At 38.0% G+C, this 25,078-nt stretch overlaps 1 protein-coding gene across 1 annotated transcript in view; it reads left to right on the top strand.

The window, feature by feature from the left end:
* The window catches only part of LOC122797654 (copine-4-like), a 1,365,845-nt gene that overhangs the window by 455,391 nt on the left and 885,376 nt on the right, over nucleotides 1–25,078 (top strand). Inside the window, exon 5 of the mRNA XM_044066195.1 lies at nucleotides 7,906–7,989. Coding sequence (XP_043922130.1) covers nucleotides 7,906–7,989 — 84 coding nt within the window. The remainder of the gene's footprint in view (nucleotides 1–7,905; nucleotides 7,990–25,078) is intronic.

Genomic DNA, 25,078 nt, shown 5'->3' with positions numbered 1-25,078 from the left:
ACATAACAAGTTATTTTGATGAAGGGGCAACAGAATTGCGCTCAGTTTAACTAAGTGTATGGGCATGCCTAGTGGGACCGTCAGTACTTATAAACTAACTCCAGCCCACAGCTACCTGTACTCCAGTCCGGGATTTGGTGTGTTACAGACAATGACATCTGTCCCTGTTTCTGCAATATTGCACTTCACTCAAAATGTCCATGGCATTCTCCAGCTGTCTGATGTAATTAATATGTGACAGAGGTTCATAATGTTACACAACACACAGACTGACTGTCTGTGAAAAAAAACAGCATAGTAATCCCTCACATGCTAAAGACGTGAATACTTCCAGATTTAAACCATCAGTTATGCTAACTTCCCCAGTTCACTGAGCCACACAAGCTGATAGACAGAGAGGAGTCATTCCTCACACAATTGTGCATTGATGGCTTACTGTTAAAGCAGTTATTTGGGAAAACTGCTGTGTTGGTTGTGGGGAACACCACCACATGTTCTGCATGGATACACAGTAGTCAAAATATCATGTGACAAACTGTTTAACATATCCCTTGACTGATGTAGTGAATATTCCGACCATGAGACCTAGTAAATATGAAGGAACACATACTAGTGGACTGGGTATCTGTAGTCCCATGTGGATGTTACCTCTGTTCAAATAGTCTACTATATTTCTTTGCATAAATGCAGCAGATCCATGCATACAATACCATATTATTAATCCTTACAAGTAGTGTGTTGGTTAGAGACTGACCTTGCAAATGCAGCAGTTGATAGAACTGCAGTTCAGGGCTGACTCTGCCTGATGCAAGCAATACACAGCCAATACATGGATAGGTGCATGTTGTGTGGGTTCCCTGGCATCAGTTTTAATATATGTATGTGAGTAGGAGTAAGGTGTCATTCCCTAGGGCCCTAGGTTGTCAGTGAATGTGCTATGCTTTGTCTCTTAGCCAAGGCCAGGGCATACTTGGCACACCTACTTCTGCCTACAGGGACATCATCAGAGGTTTCCTCCTCTGAGTCCTTCTGTGACTGTGGTTGTGGTGACCTAGGCATTGGTGGGGGGCTTTGTATTCCTTCCCTTTCTGATCCTGCTGCAGCTGTTTCCACAGGAGCAGATTGTGTGGCATAGCACATACTGTGAACATATGTGCACATGTGGCTAGAGAGTACTGCAAGGCTCCACCAGATACATCAAGGCATTGGAACCATGACTTCAGAAGCCCAAACATACTCACTATAATGTTCCTGGTTTGTGCATGTGCCTCATTATAGCATTCTTCTGTAGGTGTGTTTGGATTTCTGATGGGTCTCATCATCCATGGCTCCAGTGCGTAGACAGCATCCCCCAGTAAATGGCTGTGTGGGATGCCCCCCTAACAAACACCTGGTACAGCTGTGATGCCTGGCAACACAATAAACGAACAACCAGAAACATTCCTTAGGTTTATTAAAATGAGTTTCCACTTTTAAGAATAAGCAAGCATAATTAGACACCTTTACTGATGAGGAAGTGCTTACTACGGTGGTGGTGCTGCGGTAGCGTTGTCGCCTCATAGCAAGACGTTGTCCCGTTCGATTTTCAGCTAGAGCATCTTCTGTGTGGAGGCATATGTGAATGGGGCGTGCCTTCATTGAAGGTTGTGCGTCAGGGCTGGTAACCCGGTACGTAAAAATCCACTACCAATCATTAGCGGACCGGAGTTCCGCTGTAGTGACCCCTAACTGGGAAAAGCCGAAAGACACAAACTGATGAGGAAGTGCTTAACACCAATAAGCAGTCAGTTTCGAGCCACAGCCATTGTGGAAGGAGCAATGACTGTAATAGATGAATCAACAATGATTACTTTGATCTTTCCCACTGGAAGCGGGCTGGCCAATCAACAGCCTTTGAGTACTGGGCAAGCTGTTGGAGTTAGCATTTAATGGGAAGAATAATTCAACAAATTCAAATTTGCAAACAAATGAGGATTTTTCCAAGCTTTTCAAACCATTAGTAGTGAAACTGCCTGAGAAAATAGAAGTAAAAGCAAGGACAGTTTCCAGAGGAAGATCAAGACAGTGGTTGAAAACGGTAAAGAGGAAGAATGACAGTCCACAAATAAAAAAAAACAGCTTGTACACCAGAAATAGGTACTGTTGAGATAAAAAAATATTGTTAACTTATCAAGTTATATCTTAACTGAAAAGGACATTAGGGTTTTAAATAAAAGGCTCCAATTTATATCAAGTGGGACTGATGATATCTCAGATGCATTGACTCACTTGAAGTTGTTTACCAGGAATTTGAATTTGAAAATGATTTTTAAGGATTCTGTTATATCAAATAATAGGGTATATAAAAGGGCAATAACTTTTATTCCTTTGGCTGCCCGGTTATGACAGCATTTCATGATTTATGTGAAATTGAACTTAGGCAGTTATATGAAACCAAAAAATCATTAAAATTTTATAATTTGATTTTTGAAAAGTTTGCTGCATTGAAAGAGTTAGAAAATAAGGGTCTATATTACAAGACCGAAGATGCATTCTTTTAAATGCGTCTTGGTCGAAAATAAAAGGCTGAAAATGCAAACTATCACAGCGGCTTTTAAGCAAATTCTTTCCCTGGGAAAGAATTTGCTTAGCCGCTTCGGTACTTTGCTGTTTTCAGCACTGTAGTGCGGTCTCAGAGTTGGTATATTTAAGTAGGGGGGGGGTGGGGATGCAGCCTCCCACATCAGAGGATGTGGGGGGGGGGTCAAAGCCCCCCACTTAATGTAATGTTTGAAATTGTTTTTTATTTTTTTTTTTTATGTTGTTGGAACAACATAGTGTTCTGACACTTCGACATTGTAAGCGTTCGCTTACATAGGATCGATTAATCACCATTCGCTGTTTTAAGCGTTCGGTGATCTAATATAGACCCAGAAAATAAGTATGGTTTGATTATCAAACAGGCCGACAAAGGAGGGGCTATTGTTTTATTTGATAGAAATAATTATATGAAACTGATGTATGAGTTTTTGTCAGATGATAAAACTTTTAAGAAAATTTAATTCTGTCATGTTAAAAAGTGCATCACTGATGTTAATATGATGGTATATGATATGCAGATGCGAGATGATATTTCCATAGACCTGTTAAATTTTTTTACAGTGCCTTGTCCTGTGATACCGTCCATATATGGTTTACCAAAGATACACAAATCAGTAACCAACCCTCCCCCACACACTGAGGCCTATAGTCTCGGGGAGGGGATGGGTTACTGAGCCTCTCTTATTATATGTTCAACAAGCTTTGAGTAAGCATTTAGTACTTTGTAAGAGTTATATTAAGGACTCAAGTGAGTTTTTACATAAGTTGTATGACTGATATAGTCAATATAATGATAGTCAGTTTTTGTTTGCAACTTTAGATATTAACTCCTTATTTATGGTTATTCCCAACCAATATGGGATAGGGGCTAGACGTGAATTTTTGAATACAGAGACAGGCATGACAAATAGGTAGATTGCGAACATCTGTAAGATTATTGAGATTATACTAACTAATAATATATTTATTTTTGATGAACAACCATAGCATACTTGCAGGTTGCAGGAGTTGCCATGGATACTCCCATGGCAAATACATATGCAAACCTTGTCTTGAACTAGTGGGAGAGTAAATTTCTACTTGAGGCTGATAAATATGTCAGTTCAAATGTATTATTCTATAAGAGATTTGTAGATGATTGTTTTTGGTATGGAAAGGTGATGAGGAGAGTCTCAAAAATTATGTGAAGTATCTAGAAAGTACAACTAATTTCCTACAGTTCAAACTGGTTAGTTCATCAGAAAGAATTACTTATTTGGAAATACAACTGGATAAGTTTAGGAAAGTTATACAGACTAGTGCTTATAAAAAATCTGTACATGCTAATAGATACAATCATTGGCACAGTATGCTTGCTCTGTATACATCTAAAGGAAATATTAAAAGTCAGTTTAGTAGAATTAGTAGACTGAATATGGATGAACAGATATACATTTAACAAATGGGTGAGATGGCCTCTGAATGCATTGATAGGGGATACAATAAGGTTATAGTACAGCAAATTATGAATGATGTAATTGGAGGGAGGGCAGATAGGACAGGCCCCCACTTTAGCTTTAGGGATGATACTGCATGAAGCACAACTGGTAGTTTAAGGGGAAATAATAAATTGAGATATGTTACTACATATAATAATAGAATGTGGGAAGTAGAGAATATTATACAGAAGAATTGGAATATACTTTTAACTATGCCTGAGCTTAGACAGATCCTTAATGAACAACCTGGCTTTGCTTATAAGAATGGAAGAAATCTAAGAAGAAGGTTATGTTATAAAGATATGAGATCCAAGAAAAGTAATGTTAGCTTAAGGCAAGGGGCATACCCACACCTTAATTGTAGTTGTTGTAGAGATGCCCTTACTGACATACATTTCATTCATCCTACAACTAAAACTCAATATGTTTTCAGTTGTTATGCCAACTGTTTGTTTGTTTCTTTCAGCTTTTCCCGGTTAGGGGTCACCACAGCGGAACTCCGGTCCGCTAATGATTGGCAGTAGATTATTACATGCTGGCTTGCCGGGCCTAACGCACACCCTTCAACGAAGGAACGCCCATTCATGCATGTCGACACACAGAAGACGCTCTAACTGAGAATCGAACGGGCAACGTCTAACTGTGAGGCGACAATGCTACCGCAGCACCACCACCGCAGTAGTTGTTATGCCAACTGTAATACTATGCAAATTGTGTATCTAGCTACCTGTGTAAAATGTGCTTCCTTCTATGTGTGAAAATGTAATAGAAAGTTGAAGGATTGTATTATTGAACACAAGTCAGAAATTAGGAGAGGCATTATGACTAATGTGCTAGCAAAACATGTGGCAGATAATGATTTATTGCATTCATTTAAGTTTAGCGTGATTAAGGTAGTATATAGAACTAACAGGAGAGGAAATATAAATAATATATTAGAGAAAATAGAATATTCTTGGATCTTGAGACTAAAAGCAGATGTATATCCTGGGTTAAACAATACAGTGAGTTTGAAACCTGTCCTGTACAAAAAAAAAATAATGTTACATTAATGTTACAAATTTTTAGTTTTATTAATTTAGTATTTATTGATTCTTATTTTCTATTGGTTGGCTGTGTCATATGGTGTATGTGTTTGATTATTTAAATGGGTGTTTTTAATTGTTTATGAAAGCAATGAAGAAGGGGTAACCTGAAAGCTTTGCTTATTCTTAAAAGTGGATACTCATTTTAATAAATCTAGGGAATGTTTCTGGTTGTTAGCTTATTGTGTTTCCTTGTTGGACTATTATCGGATACAGTTAACCACAGTGGAGTTCTTTTGTTGTGCTTTGTTCGACAGCTGTGATGCATACCATATATGGGAGTAGTGATAACTGCCAGGGCTGCCAGCACAAACATTCATGATAATCCCCTGGTCATTGATCATGACTTAGCAGTTGATGGAGTAGTACCCCTTGAGATTGATGTAGATCCTACCCTACTCTGCAGGTGGTGCCTTGATGTATGCACAAGTGCAGTCTTTGGCACCCAGTACTTCAGGGTAGTGTGCTACATGGTAGAAGTGTTGCATATTGCTGGCCCTCACCTCAGCAGTGAGGGGAAAATATATGTGCTCACTGGCATGTGGTAGCATGGCATCCAGGAACTGGTGCAGTACCCTGGATGCTGATGTCTGTGAGACTCCCATCATGTCCCCAGCTTTTCTTTGGGAAGTACCTGTAGCTAGTATCCTAAGAGCTACACTTACCTTTGTTTCCACTGGGATGGGTTCTCCTCTGTTAGCTCTGGGTCTGAGTTGAGGGTGGCAGAGCTCAGTGAGTTCTTGTAGTATGCCCCTGTCCACCCTGTAGCACTGTACCATCTCCAGCTCATGTAGCTCCTGGAATGTTACCTGGGGCCTGAACACTCTTCTCCTTCAGTGTCTACGCCTATTGTCAGCAGCAGCAACACTGACTTCAGCATCTAGCACATACAGATGTAGCCGACCTGCAGAAGCTCCTAGCATTCTCTCAGATAAAATTCTGAAGTCTGTACTCCAATGGTCCAAAGTATTGGCGAAAAATCAGAATGTAGAGTTTATGTATACTTTATAGAGCTGTGCTGTAGGCGCAGAATGTGTAATTAGCTAAGTATGATGCATGCCAATTGCCTACAATGTAATTAACATAATTTAATGTTCCTATTTTAGCTTAAACAAGGGTCAAAACTAATTGAATACATTTGGTTTTCAGACACACTCAGCATGGCAGTGCGCTGTGCAAACATGCACAGCAAAGCTAAACAGACCTTAGAAGTTAGTGGACAGACCCCCTGAAAGGACATGCTGAGCCAGGTGGCGCGCCATGCAAACACGTGCACATAAGCTGAAATGAGCTTAGAAGTCAGTGGACACACCCTCCTCAATGTCAGCTACATCATGTGTAAACAGCATCATGGGTCTAAGCCTACATGAAGGGGATATGCAGACACGATTACTCCTTTCTTCTATTCAGTAACTCCACCTCATTTGCATAGATAACCATGCTCACAGCCTGGAAACTACAGTCTTCATAGCCCTACAATGTTAGCAACAGCACCAATGTGCCATTGTAGGAATTCCACGCAAGGTCCTGTAATACATTTCTGTCACATAATATTATTTTTTTTCCATTTGTTTTTTCTGTAAAGCATGTTTGTGAACTGCAGTGCCCTGCACAAACATGCTGAGATTATTAAAAAATAAATTAATTTAACTTATTTACTTTAATCTTTTTGACATACAGGATATTACTTTCACTCATATGTGTATGTGGTATTACATTTTCAGGGTATTTCTACATTTTTACAACCCCTTTTGTCTGTCTGCACTCCTGTACATGGAATTTTTCCAAGTACACTACGGACACTGACACAGGTCTGAAGAGATGCCTATCTGCTTGCTGGATCCCTCTACCTGTCTCATTTCCATGAGAGTCACCTGCTTATGAGGCGATTTGCATGCCATGGAAATTTCTGTGTTGGTGGGTGCATGTGCACCACTCAGCAGTACTTACTGAATCTAAAAATGTTTGCATCCATGTAAGCAGCGTGAAGCGATGCCTGCACAGAAAAAAAATGTGGCTTTATTAAATTCCCCTTGTGGTCTTTTTTTTACTTTCTTAAGATTGTTTATAGGGAAGTTACAACAGTTATGACAAAACACTTATTCTTATAATGCAAGATGTACAATTACTCCTTCTGTCCTCTAAAACTTCAAGGCGGTATATTTTCTTTATGGTTCTGTTGCATGGTAGCTTCAGTCTACCAATGTATCCTGAAAAAGTCACATTAAGATTTACAACTACATTTCTTCATAACTTTAATAAATCTGTCACTATATATTTCCCCGATAGATACACTTTACATTATTTTGATATATACCTGATTTTCATATTTTAGAAATGAGCATTGATTTTTAAGCATTGCCTTTCTTGTGATGATATCTGTGTGTTGACATATTATGGAAACAACTGTTTTGGTATATTGGCAGGCTAGAAGGATATTAATGCCTGTGCTTGAAATATTTGTATGTATGTATGTATGTATGTATGAAGTGATAGGTGAATCTTTTTTAATTGATATACATCTCCAGAATTCAATGTGGTAAGATACAATAGTAAGCAGACTAGGAAGAAGAAAACAATTGCAGCCATGTGTGTCATTCATGTAATCATACAGAAAAACAACTTGTGTTGCTAATAGGAAATGCAAGCAAACTATCATAAATATCTGAAATAGACAAAAATAGCAGTGAGCCATGATATTTGTCATTATGGACATATGCAAGTTAAATAGTAAATAAAGGGTTGTCCTATATGTTTTCTAGGATTTCTTCAGCAAGTCTGATCCATTTTTGGAAATCTTTCGTATGAACCATGATGGAACTCAACAACTTGTACATAGAACAGAGGTATGCTACCCACTTTTTCTATATTTCATTCTTCTGTATTTTGTTATTTTATATTATTGTTTATGTGACCAAAATATATGTGAAGAAACTGAAAGTTTTTTGTCATGTAGTCTTAAAAAGAATACAATTCCATGTTTCCCCAAAATAAAACTCAGCTGAGCTGTCAAATCTGGGGCTGCAAATTCAAAATAGATTATTCTGCTCCCTGTTGTGCATATTTGGACCATAACTGTGATTCTCAAACTTAGAAAAGCTATCACAATAGATGAGGAGGAATGTATGCCAGGTCCAAAGGGTAGCAAACCTTGGAGTGTACGTCCTCCTGTAAGGGTCAGTAACCTCATAGTTAGTAAACAGTGTTATAGGGGGTATGGCAGTACAGAATGGCAACAATACTTTAAATCTCTATATCAGAGTTTTGTAATCCACTGCTTTTGTGTTGGAATCAAAGTCTGTTTTCTACATTTGTGGAATTTACAATACAAGTGTTCACAGTTGTAACAGACAGTTGCTTTACTGGACTAAGAGCTTTAATCATTACAAGCATGGCTACTGTCCCGCTGCATTTATTTCCATTGGGAATTTTGTAGGTATAATCATTGTCACTAAGCTTAAAACTGTAAACAGTGAAGCACTGCACTGATATTTGTTCAGTTTATTGTGAAATCTGTCAAGATATAGCATTAATAATAATTAATTAAGAGATCATGGGGGTTTAAGCCCCCATAATGCCCTTCATTTAGCATTATTGTGATTTACTTACTTTGTAGTAAAATGCAAAGTGGCAAATGAGGTTTAGAGCAATGCATTTTTAGCACTCTCAGCAAAATGAGATCCATTGTGTAAGTTACCATAAAATATAACAGTCCATGGCATCTAATAATTATAGTACACATATTTTGTATTTGAGGTATCATGAATGCGTAACTACAAAGCAATGTTTGTGTATTTCACACTGCCTGTGAAAAGACAGGTTTCGTATTCTGAACATTTCTAAATTTTAATGGTTAAGAAACTAATACCAGTGCAAATTAGTCTTGTTTTTCTTTTATTCCACATTTTATAGCTAAGGTGTCAAGTAGTTTCTCATGAGAAATGCAGAAGTTAATGGAATGAAATGTTTCTGAATTAAAAATATCCATAACAGTAGAATGTGTTAAATCTTTTCTTAAGAACCCTTATGATTACATTTAATTTCATCCATATTTCCAGAGAACAGCCTGCCTGAAATGCACTACTTAATTCACATTTAGATATTTTGTTTGCCAGATCACTCAGTATCTGGAATGTTATAGAAAAAATATATAGGTTATAATGCGTACTCGTTGTTACTTATGTTTTTATTTCCAGTTTGATAAAATCTGATTTTAGCATCACTTCTCTGTTTTATTATTTAGCCAAATTTTCTTTTGCAATATTTTTGCACTATAACAACTTCTTATTTTTCAGTGTAATAAAAGGCAAAATTAAACATAAAATATCTCTATCTATGTATATATGTAAACATGAAACACCACACTTTTTTATAGAAAAGGGATAAATATTACCTAAAAGCTACAAAATGGTAACATAAAGTTCATATTTTAAGAATGAATGTTTTTTGCTCAGAACCTGTGTTTTTATTAATCAAATAGCTATATATATATATATATATATATATATATATATATATATATATATATATATATATTTTTTTTTTTTTTTTTTTTTTTTGGTTATTTCAATGGTGTTTTTAATATTTGAAAGAAACACATCTGTGTTCAAAGACAGAATATCTGAACATAAAATTATTTCAGGAAGAGCTGAACAAATGTCATAGCCAAATGTATCTCAGGATTTTAGAACCATATATAAGCTCAACCTTCTAAGTCAGGTGATGCTTTGTCTCAGGGACTGCTATGACTGTCATTGTATATAGTGCCAAAATAAATATTATGGCTTTATTATTAACTACTTCATACCCAACTGCTATGAAGACCTGTACTTCTTTTAGCCTTTATACATGGTTAGAGCTCCGAGTCTTTTCAGAAGAAAAAACAAAAATCAAGATAAAAAGTAAAATGAAATAAATTAGTTGAGAAAAACAGTTTAGTATCAAATGGGTGCTTGGACTACGTCTGGATTGGAAAAAACTGAACGCCCTAGTTTGACATTTGAAAATAACACAAAAAATGTTGAACTCACAACACCGAATGCACAATAGCATTCGCTGTTGTGGATTCAACATTTTGAATGCAGATCGCACTATAGTGGGAATCAGGAAAATGTACCCTTTCCCTCACTGTAGTGCGATCTCAGAGTTTGTATATATAAGTAGCAGGTGGTATGGGGGGTGCAGGTAGGCGTGCCCCCCTACTGCAAAAATGTTTGTTTCTCATGACCGGAAGTGTAGTATTTTCGTTAAAGCCGACATTCTTGAGATGTCAGCTTTCCTGAAATACCTCATTTGATCATGTTTATGTTCATAGATTTGATTTCCGACATTTTGAGTCAGAAATATGAGCACTCGCAAGTTGCACGTGTGAGATTTTGATAGTAAACTGAAAAAAAAAATGCTATTTTAAAAGCACAGGCATTAATGCCATGTAGCAAAAAAAGTAATAGTAATGCTTATAATGAGAATAATACATTCAAACTTGTTATTTCACTATTATACTACAAAAAAAAAAAAATATATATATATATAGACAAGGTTATATTTTATCCAAATTCTGACATATACATTTCAATATCTTGAAAAATAGAACAAGCTGGACACTGAAGTGATAGTCATCAGCACAGATAAGTGTCATTTTGTAGTATGATATGTAGTATGAAATGATATGTAGTATAATAGGGCTACTTATATATGTAATATGTAGTATTATAAGACTATATATATATATATATATATATATGTATAGGATATGTACTATGATAAGAATACTTGTGTATTATATGTAGTATGAGACTACTTATATATAATATTTAGTATGATAGGAGTACACATATATATATATATATATATATATATATATATATATATGTGTGTGTGTGTGTGTGTGTGTGATGTGTAGTATGATAAGATTACTGATATATATATATATATATATATATATATATATATATATATATATATATAATATGTAGTGTGATAAGACTACTTATATATTATGTGTAGTATGATAAGACTACTTATATGTGATATATAGTATGATAAGACTACTTATAAATGTGTAAGGTGATGCACTGAATTTAACTGTGTAAAACCAAGCAGTCCTGCTGCTACATAATGGTGGTAAACTGGTCAGTTAATGAACTGCTGTGCAGAGTGACACGCAGTTCTTATGTACTGAACTAATATATTGACATGTCTCTTAGTGTATACACTGTGGTACCTAGTAGTGCAGGTCAATGTGAATATGCAAGGGTTAGAAGTTGTATATTCCCATACCTGGCAGTGCAGAGCAGAAGAGAACCATGCCTATTGCTATAAATAGGAGTTCTGACACAAGTGGTAACACTGATCTTGTAGCTCACAGATGTAAATCGAAGACTTGACACATTTGTTAGAGCAGTTTTAAGCAGAGTATTGTTATAACAATCAATGACTCCATAGTGATTAAAATGGAGGTATTAATGTATCCATTTTCATCACACAAAAAATGAGGTAGAAATTGGATGTATAGGACTGCAGAGCATAGGCATAATAAGAAAAAGCAGAGGTAAACACTTATAGATAGCACATAGCAGAATGCATGGTGGGGTGTGGAAAAGCAGAATAATAATTTGTATGTGGTGGGATAGAGCCCTCTTTTCTCATAAAAAGAAGGTATGAGGAATATAGATAACTGGAAAACAGATTATGGAATGAGGGGAAAGTAAGGTTGCAGAGAAAAACACAAATTCATAATGTAATACAGAAAGACAGAAGTGGCCATGCACACATAAGACTGGGGTGACACGGAATGGACATAAATGTACAAAGGGGGACAGATGGTGATGTAAAGAGTTGGATCATGCACCAACTATAAGGCAGCACCCATTAAACAGATGCCATGTCAGCTGCTGTTTGGCCAACAGGGCAAACTGCACAAAACCTTTCCGAATGAATGAATTTGTGTGGCCAATGGCATGGACCTGTGCACCCTTTGTTAGCCTTATGGTTTGGACCTACTGACTGAATCAATCTGCTATTGTCTCAAAAAATATTTGGTATAATAATCATGACTGCCCAGCTACTTGCAGTCTACAGCTTCCTCTCACTATCTGCTGCAGTCATGGCTAGGCTGTAATTGGTAACGGGGCAGGGATGCCTAAATGAGTGGGGTCATCACCCCTGTTTGGCAATGTACTCCCATCCCTTTCACCATGGGGCTGGCTGCAGTGGTAGTGCCCATGATACACCTCCATCCTCTGCTTGACCTGCAGACTGAGGACACAATAGGATGGTTGCCATAAGAGCAGTATAGTAGAATCTGTAACTGAAGTATAGTGCTCAGTAGATCATATGCCAGTCATACACACCCTGCTGTGCTAGCAGTCATTACTACCTCTTGCAGCAGCCCACGTAATTGAACTTACATTTCTCATGCACTGTAAAAGGAAGTGGGATAGGAAGAGGATCAAATAGTCAGAACAAGATATACAGCCTGGTGATATGGAATTATGTGCCTCAGTTTTTTTTCCCAGTAGATAGGCTAGTATGTGCTCTTGTGCATAGCTTTACTGACACAGTGCCAAAGCATCTAAAAGCAGAAATCATGAGAGAAGGGTAATTTGCATAATGCCCCCTTGACATGTAATAGTAACACCTTTACACATATAATCGCAGCAGGCTACCCTACACCTCTTAGTCTTTTAGCACAAGAAATCTAAACAAAACTAAACATAATGGAGGCTCAAAGGTCCAAAAATAGGTGGAGAGTTTAAATATTGTTCTAACAAACTTAGAGAGTTGCTAGAATACAGAATCATAGCTGGCTCCAACTTCAAGTAAAGAGAAGAAAAAAAACAATTTTACTGTGATGTAGTCATCGGCTTATTATAGTGAGATCCATATCCATGCCATATCAGTTAGCTCTAGCTCTTCTATTAAACAGCAAAACACACACACACACACACACACACACACACACACACACACACACACACACACACACACACACACACACACTTCACTGTAATAAGTTGAAATCCTTTGACTTATTACAGTGAGAACCATGCCTCCCAGCTCTTTCCTATGAAAAGGAAAAAAACAAACAAACAAACAAAAAAATACTGTTCTTGCTATTGTGGTCAGATGCATGACACCCCCCAGCCCAGCCATTCCGTTTCTGGTTCCATGCCCTGCCCCCAACTCTGCTTACACACATTAAAAAAAAAAAATTCTTCTTTTAAACTGTAGCAAACTTCTACAATTGCTACAGTTTATACCCTACCTGCACAGAGTGCTACACGGCTCAAGTACCCTGCTTGCATGGAGCACTATGATGCTCATGTTTTTATTAAAAAAAAAAAAAAAAACTTGTATTAAACTGTAGCAAACTACTTGCTACAAATATAGCAAACAGTTGCTACAGTTTAGATCCAACACAGACCACTGCAATGTTCATGTCTGACTGCAAATGCAGTACCAGCTTTTAAAAGCCGATATGGCACTAAAGAATGATTTGGATGATGGGTGGCTGATCGCACCCACCCAACACTTTGCACACAGTGCCATTGCCCCTCTTGCCCCACCCTAGGTATGCTTCTGCTAGAATAACAAGTTTTGATTTAACACACATTTTCTGAAGGAAATGAAGCTCTGAAACTTAAATGTTTGTCATTATTTACTTGCTTCAATCCTCAATGATTTAGCAGGAAAAACACAAACCGCATGACAAACAGGCCAAAAATATAAAGAAAAAGTCTGGACATTCTACAAAACTTTATACAGTTAAGAGGTATTAGCTACCTCCACAGAGAGAACACATGCATGACTAACTGATATGCATTCAGCAGGATGACATTTGTTGAAAAAATAGCTACATTACTTGCCAGTGTCCTATTATCTAACTTCTTGTAGGTTCATAGGTGTTTACTAGGCTAATGACCACAAGGGCCTTTTTAAGCCTAGCCATGCACCCCATTCTTTGACAAGTTCTGATATCCTTGATAAGTGTAAGCATGGGCCTGGGAGATTAACCATTTACAGGTTACCTGTGTCCATTAGAGACATAGGTGTCAAACCAGTGATGAATTCTTGGTTTTCCATCCTGTTGCCCAAGTTGCAATTGAATTGGGTTAAGGAGGAACTCTGCCTCACATGGATGGGGAGCCTGTTCCATAGATGGCGTAGTCTCTGAGATACATACGTATCTCTCCAGCCGGTCCTATTTATATCACAGGCAAGGTTTAAGTCTTTAGAACGGGTAATTCTGGTGCTGTTTGTTTTGTGGATATGCAGGAGGTCCATCAGAGTGGGGTCTGTCAATGCCCTGTATGCCAGGCATAGCTCTCCCATCAAAAGCCTGTAGGAGATTGAATACAGGGATAGGGCCTTGAGGCAGTCTGCATAAGACATTTTACTTATGCCCTGTATTCTTTTAGTGAGGAACCTCTGTGGACATTCCAGTTATTGGATATGCCTGGTTAGGTACATACCAAAGGGGGTACTGTACTCAATGAGTAACAGGTACAGATATGACTCTGTCATTGTACATGTGGGTGTGAATGACCTGAGCTGTACCTCCCTGGACTACATGAAAAGAAATATGGAGGAGCTCTTGGATTATGTAGCCCGGGCGAGTATGACCGTAGCCCTGAGCAGCATCCTACCATCACCCAGAATTATACCACAGTACAAGCAGAAAATGATTGATTTCAACAATTGGCTAAGTTTCTGGTGTCATTCTAAAGGGATCCAGCATTTGTCTGCCTGGGATGACATGATTGACAGACCTCAATGCTTTAACAGAGATGGCCTGCATCTGTCACCCCTGGGTTTCTGGATACTGGCCAAGGCTCTTGCCACCACTATAGTGCCTTTTTTAGGCTGTGTTCCAAAGACCAAATTACCATCATAACAGCTACAAACAAATGCAATCTGAAGGTCATGCTGCTCAATACTAGAAGTCTAAATCTCAAAATGCACTTGCTTGAAGCACTCCTTAAAATGGGGAATATCGGCATTTGTGCTGTAACAGAGATCTGGATCAAGGCAGCAAAAAGCACCCCTGCACTACCAGTCTATAACTAATTCCATACCTTTTGGCCCCAGAACTTTGACTGAAGCTCCAAAGGTGGTGGTGTTTCTATAGTCATAAAGGATGTGCATGCCTCCAAACTGGTAGCCCAACATAATGCATCAGAGATACTTCAGGTGCAGCTAACAGTGGGTAAGACAGCGATTCAGATCTTAGCCTGCTACAAGTCCACAACCATGTCCTAAGACTCATACTCCAAGTTCTTAAGCACCCTGGACAATATTAGCATCCAACTTAACACTCTCATATTAGGCAACTTCAATTACCCTCCATTAATTGGGAAAGCTACTCATGTACCAATGCACTTTCCCAACGTTTCCTAGAATTCATTAATTCCAATGCCATGGACCAGCTCATTCTTACCCCCACTAGAGGTAGCAACATCCTTGACATGGTCATTACTAACATGGGCGACCATTGCTCTACACCAATAGTCAACTCCTCCCTGGTTAGATCTGACCACAAACTAATCACCTTGGAAATCCACCCACCCCCCCACACACACAAAGGTAATCATCATGAAAAACTTCTCCAAAGCTAACTTTGGGATCCTAAAAACAGAGGTGGCTAACTTCACAGCACCCATGCAAGTGGAGAATAATTGCATGACTGCCAAATCATACACCAATGCACTGTACGAACACGTACACAAATGCATCGATCTCTCCATACCCAGTAGAACCAAGGTGTTCTCCTAGAAAAAAAGAAAGCAAGTCTGGTGGTTCCCTGCCATAAACAAACTCTACAACAGAAAGAGGAAACTTATGTGGAATAAGGTGAAGTCCCAAGACTGGAAAAACTCCCTTATCAGCCTCAACAAAAAATTGAGATCCCTCATCAAATCCTCTAAAGCTAGCAATAAAAACAGAATTTCAGCAGATAGTAAAGACAACCCCAAGGCCTTCTATAGTTATGTAAAGAATCTCCACGGCAGTACCAAGATTTGCACTGAGCTACTGCACAATGGTACCTCCTATACCGAGCCAACAGATATTGCCAATATACTGGCCGACAGATTCAGTGCCAACTATATCCCTCCCCCCAAAGGACCAATCACAATACCAATAAGTCACTAGGCACCCAGTATTACTGCTGCACATGTTAAAACAGCACTGTCCAAGGCCAAGAATACAGCTTCTATGGGACCCGACAATATCCCTGGCTGTGTTCTACATGAACTATAGCATGAACTGGCACCTCACCTGTGTGCCCTGTTCAATCACAGCCTCACCTCAGACTTTGTCCCTACCAAATGGCACACTACTGCAGTCGTCCCTCTCCGCAAAGGAGGAGTGACTACAGACTCTGGGAACTATCACCCCATTAGCCTGATGAGTCTGATATGCAAAGCTACAGAATGCATCATCATGGACCTAATAAACAATGATATAGGGAATCTCCAAACTCTTGGTCCCACACAGTTTGTGGGATCATGCCTGCTCAACTTGGTCGACTTTTTTCAGTCAGTCACCAGAACTGTGGATGAAGGCAAGGTGGTTCATATAGCCTACCTTGATCTGGCCAAGGCCTTTGATACCGTTCCCCACTCAGGAATCATAGAAAAACTCACTAAGCTAGGCATCAACCCCTATATCACTAGATGGGTTGTAAACTGGCTCATAGATAGAACCCACAGTGTGAAAGTAGCTGACTCCAATTCAGACTGCCGACCAGTCACAAGTGGAGTTCCACAGGGTTCGGTCCTTGGTCCTGTCCTGTTTGGTATCTACTTCTCTGAAGTCCAGGCCAACACAAAGGGACTCTGGCTGACAAAGTTCGCAGACAATTGAAAATTGAGAGCTGTTATTAACTCCCCAAATGATGTTGACATCCTACATAAAGGCCTCACTGAGACCAATGACTGGTGTCAGAGCCATGGCCTTAAGCTCAATGCCAAAAAAGTGTCGTCATCCCCTTTGGGAAATACTTGGTTCCCATGAATTACCACATCAATGGTAGTCCACTGAATGCAGAAGATGTTATAAGAGATCTGGGAACACAGGTTGACAGCAACCTCTCTTTTGACCACCACATTGCCACTGTGGTCAAAAAGTCCTTCTGTGTGGCATATCTCATTACTAAGGCTTTTGCATCCAGGAAGAAGGAGGTCATTGTCTCCCTGTATAAAAAGCAACACTGGAATCAGATCCAAAGAAACGATTAATTGCACTTTGCGCCTCAGCCAAAACAGCCTTCAAAGAGTACAAATTCACACTAAAACATTCCCCTAAATATATATATATATATATATATATATATATATATATATATATATATATATATATATATATATATACTCCTAATTGATTAATTAAACAATTAGTAAAACAATTAAAATTATATAACTGAAAAATTTAAAGCAAACATTTCCAGTTAATATCCGTTGTGTAAGGGTGTCAAATTTTAAAATAAACAGTTACTTTGTATAATAATTTGTTTTAATTAATCTTTCACCCCCCCCCCCATTCTAACCAATACTTTTTCTAAAATTGTTGCCTCTAACAAAATATAATCACAATGATGTCTATGCAAAAAATGCATTGCTATAGGACTTTCCTGTTTCTGTTTTTTTACTGTCTCTAATATGTTGCTACAACCTCGTTTTAAATTTTCTCTTGGTTTCACCAATATAAAATAGGTTGCAGGGACACCTCAGACAGTACACTACACCTTCTGTTTCACAATGGAAAATGTCATTTGTAACAAATTGTTTCCCGTTTATTCTACAAAAACTAGTAACTATATTGCAACATATATTACAATGGTTGCAAGGTCTAGTACCTTTGTTATTTAAAGAAACAGGAATATCCAAAATAGGTAAAATAACATAAGATTACACCAATTTATCACATAAATTCTGCCCTCTTTTATAAGCCACATAGGGCATATCATGAATTATAGTATTCAAAGTTTCATCTCTTAGTAAAAATTTCCAGTGAAGTTTCCCTATTTGCCAAATTTTGTCACTCAACCTATTATATGTAGTCACAAAGAACATTTTTTCACTATTCTTAGGTTGCTGTCTTTTAATAATTCCAACCTGTCCATGAGCATATGTATTCATATTGATACCAATAATTTTATTTATAGCATCCTTAATCATAACTTCGCTATAACCCCTATGTAAGAACATGGATAGAGTTTGATTTATTTGTGTTTGTAAATCTAAAGTATTATTACAAAGCCTGGAAAGTCTGATTATTTCCCCATAAGGTAAGGCTTTTATAGTATGTTCAGGATGGCAACTTGTACCATGTAAATATTGATTAATGTCATCAAACCTATGGTGAACAGTAGTTTATATGGAACCATCTATCATACCAGTAAGGTGTATATCTAAAAAGTCACCTTCAACACCACACTGTAAACCATCGAATTTGATGTCATTGTCTCCCTGTACTCTTCCCTCATTAGGCCAGTCATCGAGTACAATGCCCCATTTGACATGTACCTCACTAGACACCTGCAACAACTGTAGAGGCCACAAAAGTACCTCACAAAGAGGATCCTAGGCCTTACACACTTGTATATGGACAGACTCAAAAAGCTCCAACTATTCTCTGTCTCATATCGCCTACTTAGAGGCGATCTCTGCTTGACTTACAAACCCATGTCTGACCCAGCTCTGTTAGAAATGCTACAGCTAAAGATATCTCAATCCCTCTGCACCACATGCTCCAGAGACCTCAATCTCATTACCACAATAAAAAGAACATGATAGACGGACAGTTTCATAACCCAGAGACTGCCCGTGCTATGGAATAGACTTCTCATAAATGTCAAACAGAGCACCTCACTGGCCCTCTTCAAGAGAAATCTTGATAAGTGGATGGGAATTAGAAAATTCACCCTGGGGATCACTCCAGTGGTTCCACTCGACAGAGGCACTGGGTACTAAGGTCGGGTGGCATGATGGCAGGGTAATCCTATGGGCTAGGCTTGTAAAGGCTCCAGGGCCATTAGCCTAGTACACACCTGTGAACCTATGAATCTATGATAGGCCTAATGAATGCCGAATACAGTGAAACAATGACTTCCTTGGACTTAGATGTCATACCTTATGCTTTCTACATTGAAGTAGACCAATGGGGTAGTGCTGCAGACATTTCTAATGATGTCTGTATTGCTCCTCAGATTAGATATGTGTGTAGACATTGTGAACTAGTCAGCCAGGTCATACCAGGAATCCATCTTTTTAAATATGCTATCATAGGAGCCCTCTAGCCACTCCCTGCAATTTTTCTGAACAAGGTATAGTATCAGTTTCAGCTCTTTTACATACCACACAGGTGCTGACCTATAGGCACTAACAGGAGTAACTAAAATAACATGACTATCCAGCAAAATGGCAGCGGGATCATAAGGTATGAGTCAAATGACAGTCAGATGAGCATGCTCATATATGGGTTTGTAAACCATAAATAGTGTTGATATGTTTAGTTCATTGGCAGATTTATAACAAGAGATAATATAGAATATTCAGGAATTATCATTAACTTCTACAGCACATTTTAGTATGTTGGAATCTATAATTATTTTCCTGTATGATTTCAGTTTGTTTTATGAAAAAAAAACTGACACTGCATCCAGAGCCAGATCATGGTTAAATGGGGCCCTAAACAAGGTAATGGATCAGATGTCCTTCCCAGCCCTGCAACCATTCCAGTGTCCTATTATTTACTTTCACTTCACTAATTACCATAAATACCATTCAAAACTTTTCTTCCCTTGAAACACAAACTCATTAAAAGTGCCTTGAAACTCACATTCATTGAAAATGGACCTGGACAGTGGTGGATAATGCATACCTTGGTCCCAGGCTGTTTTCTAATCATGGAACCCCTGACTATATCTTTAGGACCATTCATAAATGCATTTGTTTTTTATTCACCATCCTGATTGTTATACATTTATTTCTTGTTTAATATAGCATCATTTGTTAAAATGCATTTGAAATTAATAGTTTTGAACAGTTTCTCAGTAAACAGTGAAAAAAACTGTATGAACTAATAATGTCAGAATTACCCATTTCAGAATATTGTAATCATAAAAGGACACTCAAACTGCTGCCATTATAATACACCAATATCTATACTCAGCAATTATGGACATTAAATTGACTGAGTACACATCACATGTCTGATTATTATAAAAAAATGGCCACAGAAAAGTATTCCAATTTGCTTTACACAAATGCACACTGGTCCTGCAAAGACAGACTAATGATTTTTTAACTTTATCAGCTCAGCACGGTAAGTCATTGTAATCCGCAGACATCCCCATACTTCTCAGATGTCTGTGAAAATAATGATAATAATAATAGTAATAATAATAATAACCAGAAGTTGCATATTTCAAATTTGTTTCATACACACATACTTTTAATTTAATTCTCACATACACTTACAAGTTCTGCAAAGCCAGATTAAAGACTGTTTAACGTGACCAGGTAAGAGCTTAAGGTACTTCCATCCACAGAGAGCCCCACCCTCACCAGCAGTTATAGCCAGTTTGTTGACAATTGTTATGAAGGAATAAATTACATGTACTTTATTGGTAGCTGTGGATGAACTACATTAAACTATATAAAGATCACTAGCATCATATAGTAAGATCCAGACAGGTGTAGCACAGTTTAAATAGGAGAGTATTCACGGAAGCATAAGAAATATTAATTACCTGATAACATATGCCTACAGAAGCAAACATCATCTGAATAACTGTAAATACATTAAAGAAACTAGATCAGCTATGCAACAGAGGATGACTATCAAACAACATCAACAGGTTCATAGTTACTAAGAATTCAATTCTTGAGTCCATTAATGAGCCTAGCCCAAACTCCCAATGGCTCCAAAAGCACTGTCTGATTAAATTAATTGCTCAATGTCACACAGTAGGTAAATGAAGGTGGAAAGATTCAGACTCTGCACCCTTGTTACAGAAAATAGATCACTAACAAGTCAGAGCTTAAGTCCTCTACACTAATTGCTAGAGTAACTGCTTTTAACTAAATGCTAAAATTCTTTGCAATCCAGTCTTGTAGAAAAGACCGTATCACAGTAATATGTAACAATGACTAAATAATGGAAGCCAAAGATCACCTGGTTCAAATAATGCTGACTTTATGACCTGACAATGTTAACCCCTTTGCAGTTGCTGGAAGCTGGGAAGAAAGTACTGCAAAAATATATTACTAAAATGCAACATAGTTAGGCTATATGACCCAATCTAGGCCTATTAATGCATTCATTCTTTAGTGCAATAAATAACACAAAACAATTACAGACAATATAAATGCTGTAGCAACTTTGACTCAACAACCCATAAGTCATAAAAAAATCAGAAATATTTCTGCATATAGAGAGTTTATTTTTTGGGAGGCGGTCTTGCATGCTTACAGGACACCTACATTTCGTTTTTGACTTCCCCAATGTCTTCTGTCATTAAGAACAGCTATCTCTTCTGACATCACTCAGTACGTTTGACCTACTTGAATGGCTAATAATGCTGTATTGTTGCAGATTACACCTCCAGAGTAAACAGAGCCAAACTGTGAGTCAGTAGGGCTGTCTCTCCCCAGGGCTTCATAAACAACATTCACACCTATCAGCATGCATTCTATTTCCTTCTTCACTTTTACAGTTATCACAGAGATTTGGATTTCATTTAAAATTACTATTTCAAATGTTATTGAAAAAAATCACTGGCAGCCACTTTCTAAACAAAACACTCTCACACTGAAAACAGACATAACATGAGAAATAGTAAACTTCTCTTCCCTTAAAACACACATTTAGTGAAAAATGCATCCAGCAACCATTTAAACTACATACTCAAATAGCATATTGTGAAGTGTTAATTAATGTCTATGTGAAGGATGCAGGAAATCGAAAGAGAAAATATGTAGCACATTTCCAGGGATAGCCCACTCGGCATATGTCCCTTTTCAGGAGCAGCCCAGGGGTACTGTTTGTTGAAAGTAACTTGGTAGAGTCCCAAAAGAATGAATGGAATCTGAAAGATTCAAACCATGCACCACAGGAATTAGGTTTTTAGTAGTTCATAACCTTACTCATTTGCACTAAATGCCAAACAAATTCTTGTAGCCTAAACTGATGTACTATGTTCTTCATCTGTAACTATGTTTGTAATTAATTGCTATGTTAATCAAATTGTTAATTGCTGTGTAAATCCAATATAACTACTGTCTGTATATTTTAACTGTGGAGCTTTTCTCCCCGGGCCTCCGCTGAAAAACGATCTACATCCAGTCGGACACTCCCGGTCAACAAATGTAAATAAATAAATAAAAAATAAACACACTGCATTCCACACTTATGTGCCTGCAAAAAAAGCAAGCTAAAGTAAAAATGTATTCACAATTAAAATATTAACATTAAGCTCAGAATTTATGTTGTCCAATGTATTTGCTGCTAAATACGCTGTCAGCATTAAGGAAATCAATAATCACATCCAATGAACATGGCTCGTCTAATGATGCTCCTGTTTACTACAGTCAGTTTCCTTCCTTTGCATTACAGCTATACTGGTTCATAGGTACTAGTTGTCAAGGTTGCAGTCCAGGGGACCATTTAGGAGCCTAGCTGAAATTTCCAGTTGACCCAAAGCACTGTCTGGTTGACATGTTCAAGGACAAACATAAATAAGACAAGGCATAAATATGAGGGAAAATCAGAGATGCTCTGCAAAGTGAAGACAAATAAAAACAGAGTACTCTAAATCACGTTAAAAGTTATCACAACAGGTTTTGTATCAATGTACATGTTCTGTAAATTTCTGTTACAGCATACCTTGACTTGCAAAGTTTCAACACAATCCCACATTCAGGCATTACCGATAAATGTAGCAAACTGAATGCAAACCCTTTTGTTATAAGATGAGTTGTCAACTGGCTCACAAATGAGAAGCACACTATCAAAGTGGGTAACTCCACATCATCCAGACCTGTTACAAGCAGGGTGTCACAGGGGTCAATGCCGGGCCCCCTACTGTTTGGTATATACTTCTCAGAAGTTCAGGTGAAAACTAAAGGGTTATTTATGCCTGACCAACTTTGCAGATGACTGCAAACTAGGTGCAATCATTGAATCCCCACATGATGTCAGTATACTCCAGGAGGGTCTCACACAGACCAAAAACTGGTGTATTAGTTACAGTCTCAAACTAAATGCAAAGAAATTCATCATTATTCCCTTCATCATAAACAATGTCCCTTCACACTGTCAAATCAATAACAATACCCTAAGTACATGAAGTGGTAAGGGACCTGGAATCTCAGGTTGACAGCGACCTTAACTTCGACCTCCACTTGTCTACCATTGTAAGGAAAGCTTTCCACGTAACTCAATTGATTAGTAAAGGCATCACCTCGAGAGCAAATGAAGTTATAACCCCCTTATACTCGGCACTTATCCGGCCCATAATTGAGTATAACGCCCCATACCATACAAAGTATCTACAGCAATTACAGAGACCTCAGAGGTTTCTAACAAAGAAGATCAAGGGCCTCCAGCATGTGCCTTACATGGACTAACTAAAACCCCTGTCACTATATTATATAGTCTATATCATATAGACTTCTTAGGGGAGAATTATGCCTGGCCTACAGAGCAACCCAAGACCCAAACCTAATGAACTTAGTGCATATCCATAAATCAAATGGGTCTAGGGCTACCCATTCCAGGGACTTAAACATGGTCTGCAACTTAAATAGGACATGCTGGAGGGACAGATTTATCTCCCAACAGCTGCCACATCTTTGAAACAGGCTACCAATTCATGTGAAAAAAGCACCTCTATAACACGGTTTAAGAGGAACCTGGATGAGTATATGGGGCACGATAAATTCTTACCGGGACTCATGCCCGCAACCCTCCTGGACATGGGCAGTCATTACTAAATGCAATATCGGGTATTGACTAGTACCTCTACAGTATTACATTGGGTTGAAATGGCTTGACTTAAAATGACCTCCAGGTCAATAGCCTAGTAATCTCCTATGATCCTCTGTTATGAAACACAAACACTGTGAAAGTGTTAATGACTGACTTTGACTGACAATAATTGCCAATGATTTATCATAGGAAAAGATGCTAAAAATACCTACTAGAGGTCTGGTAGTTGGAGTAGAGGATTAAGGCTCTTGCCTGGTGTAGTAAAGGCACAAGGTGTGAGCCTGAGCAAGTCACATAATTATACTGCCCTCTCTAATTAGGGCATTTCTCACACACACATCTGTTAGTTTGAATCTGCATGTTGCCCCTGTTAACAATCTGAGTAAAGATCTTTTACAATATTGCAAATAGCTTGTACCTGCATGCTGTTTCTAAATGCATAAAAAAATTAATGCATCATTTTTTTTCATATGTTGCACACACCTCTTCTTTTATTTTTCTGCTATATTAAAAATAGCTTGGACCTGCAAATCCACACACTTGTTTGTATGCCTACCCTGGTTAACAATTGCAATAAAATCTTGAATCTCATGCAGGTGCTTGTACTGTCTCACTGGCTGGCTGGAGGTAAATAGGAAATTTTTAAAGTGACAGGTTGCACTTGTGCCCATGCTCCGCATGTATGTTTGTTTATTGGCTGCCTGGTTGTGAAGATTTTAAAGTGATGAGACTCAGAAAGTAGTAAAACATTTTCTTATTGCAGCAGATACTTTTTTCTTCTTTAAATTAATGTAGTGGCTGGAAAGAAACATCGGTTACCCAAGTGAGATATTCCTGAGACATTGCCCTCAGGACTAGCCAGGAATCCAGCCCTGACAGGATCTTACCCTATCACCATCTAGGTGTTTTTCCCTCACTGATGTAGCAGTTCCAATAGTTTGT

Source organism: Protopterus annectens, chromosome 3.part1 (assembly GCF_019279795.1).
Source record: "Protopterus annectens isolate FY-2018-M chromosome 3.part1, PAN1.0, whole genome shotgun sequence".
NCBI lineage: Eukaryota > Metazoa > Chordata > Ceratodontiformes > Protopteridae > Protopterus > Protopterus annectens.
Note: the sequence above shows the minus strand (reverse complement) of the source record. Positions and strands in the feature narration are given on the sequence as shown.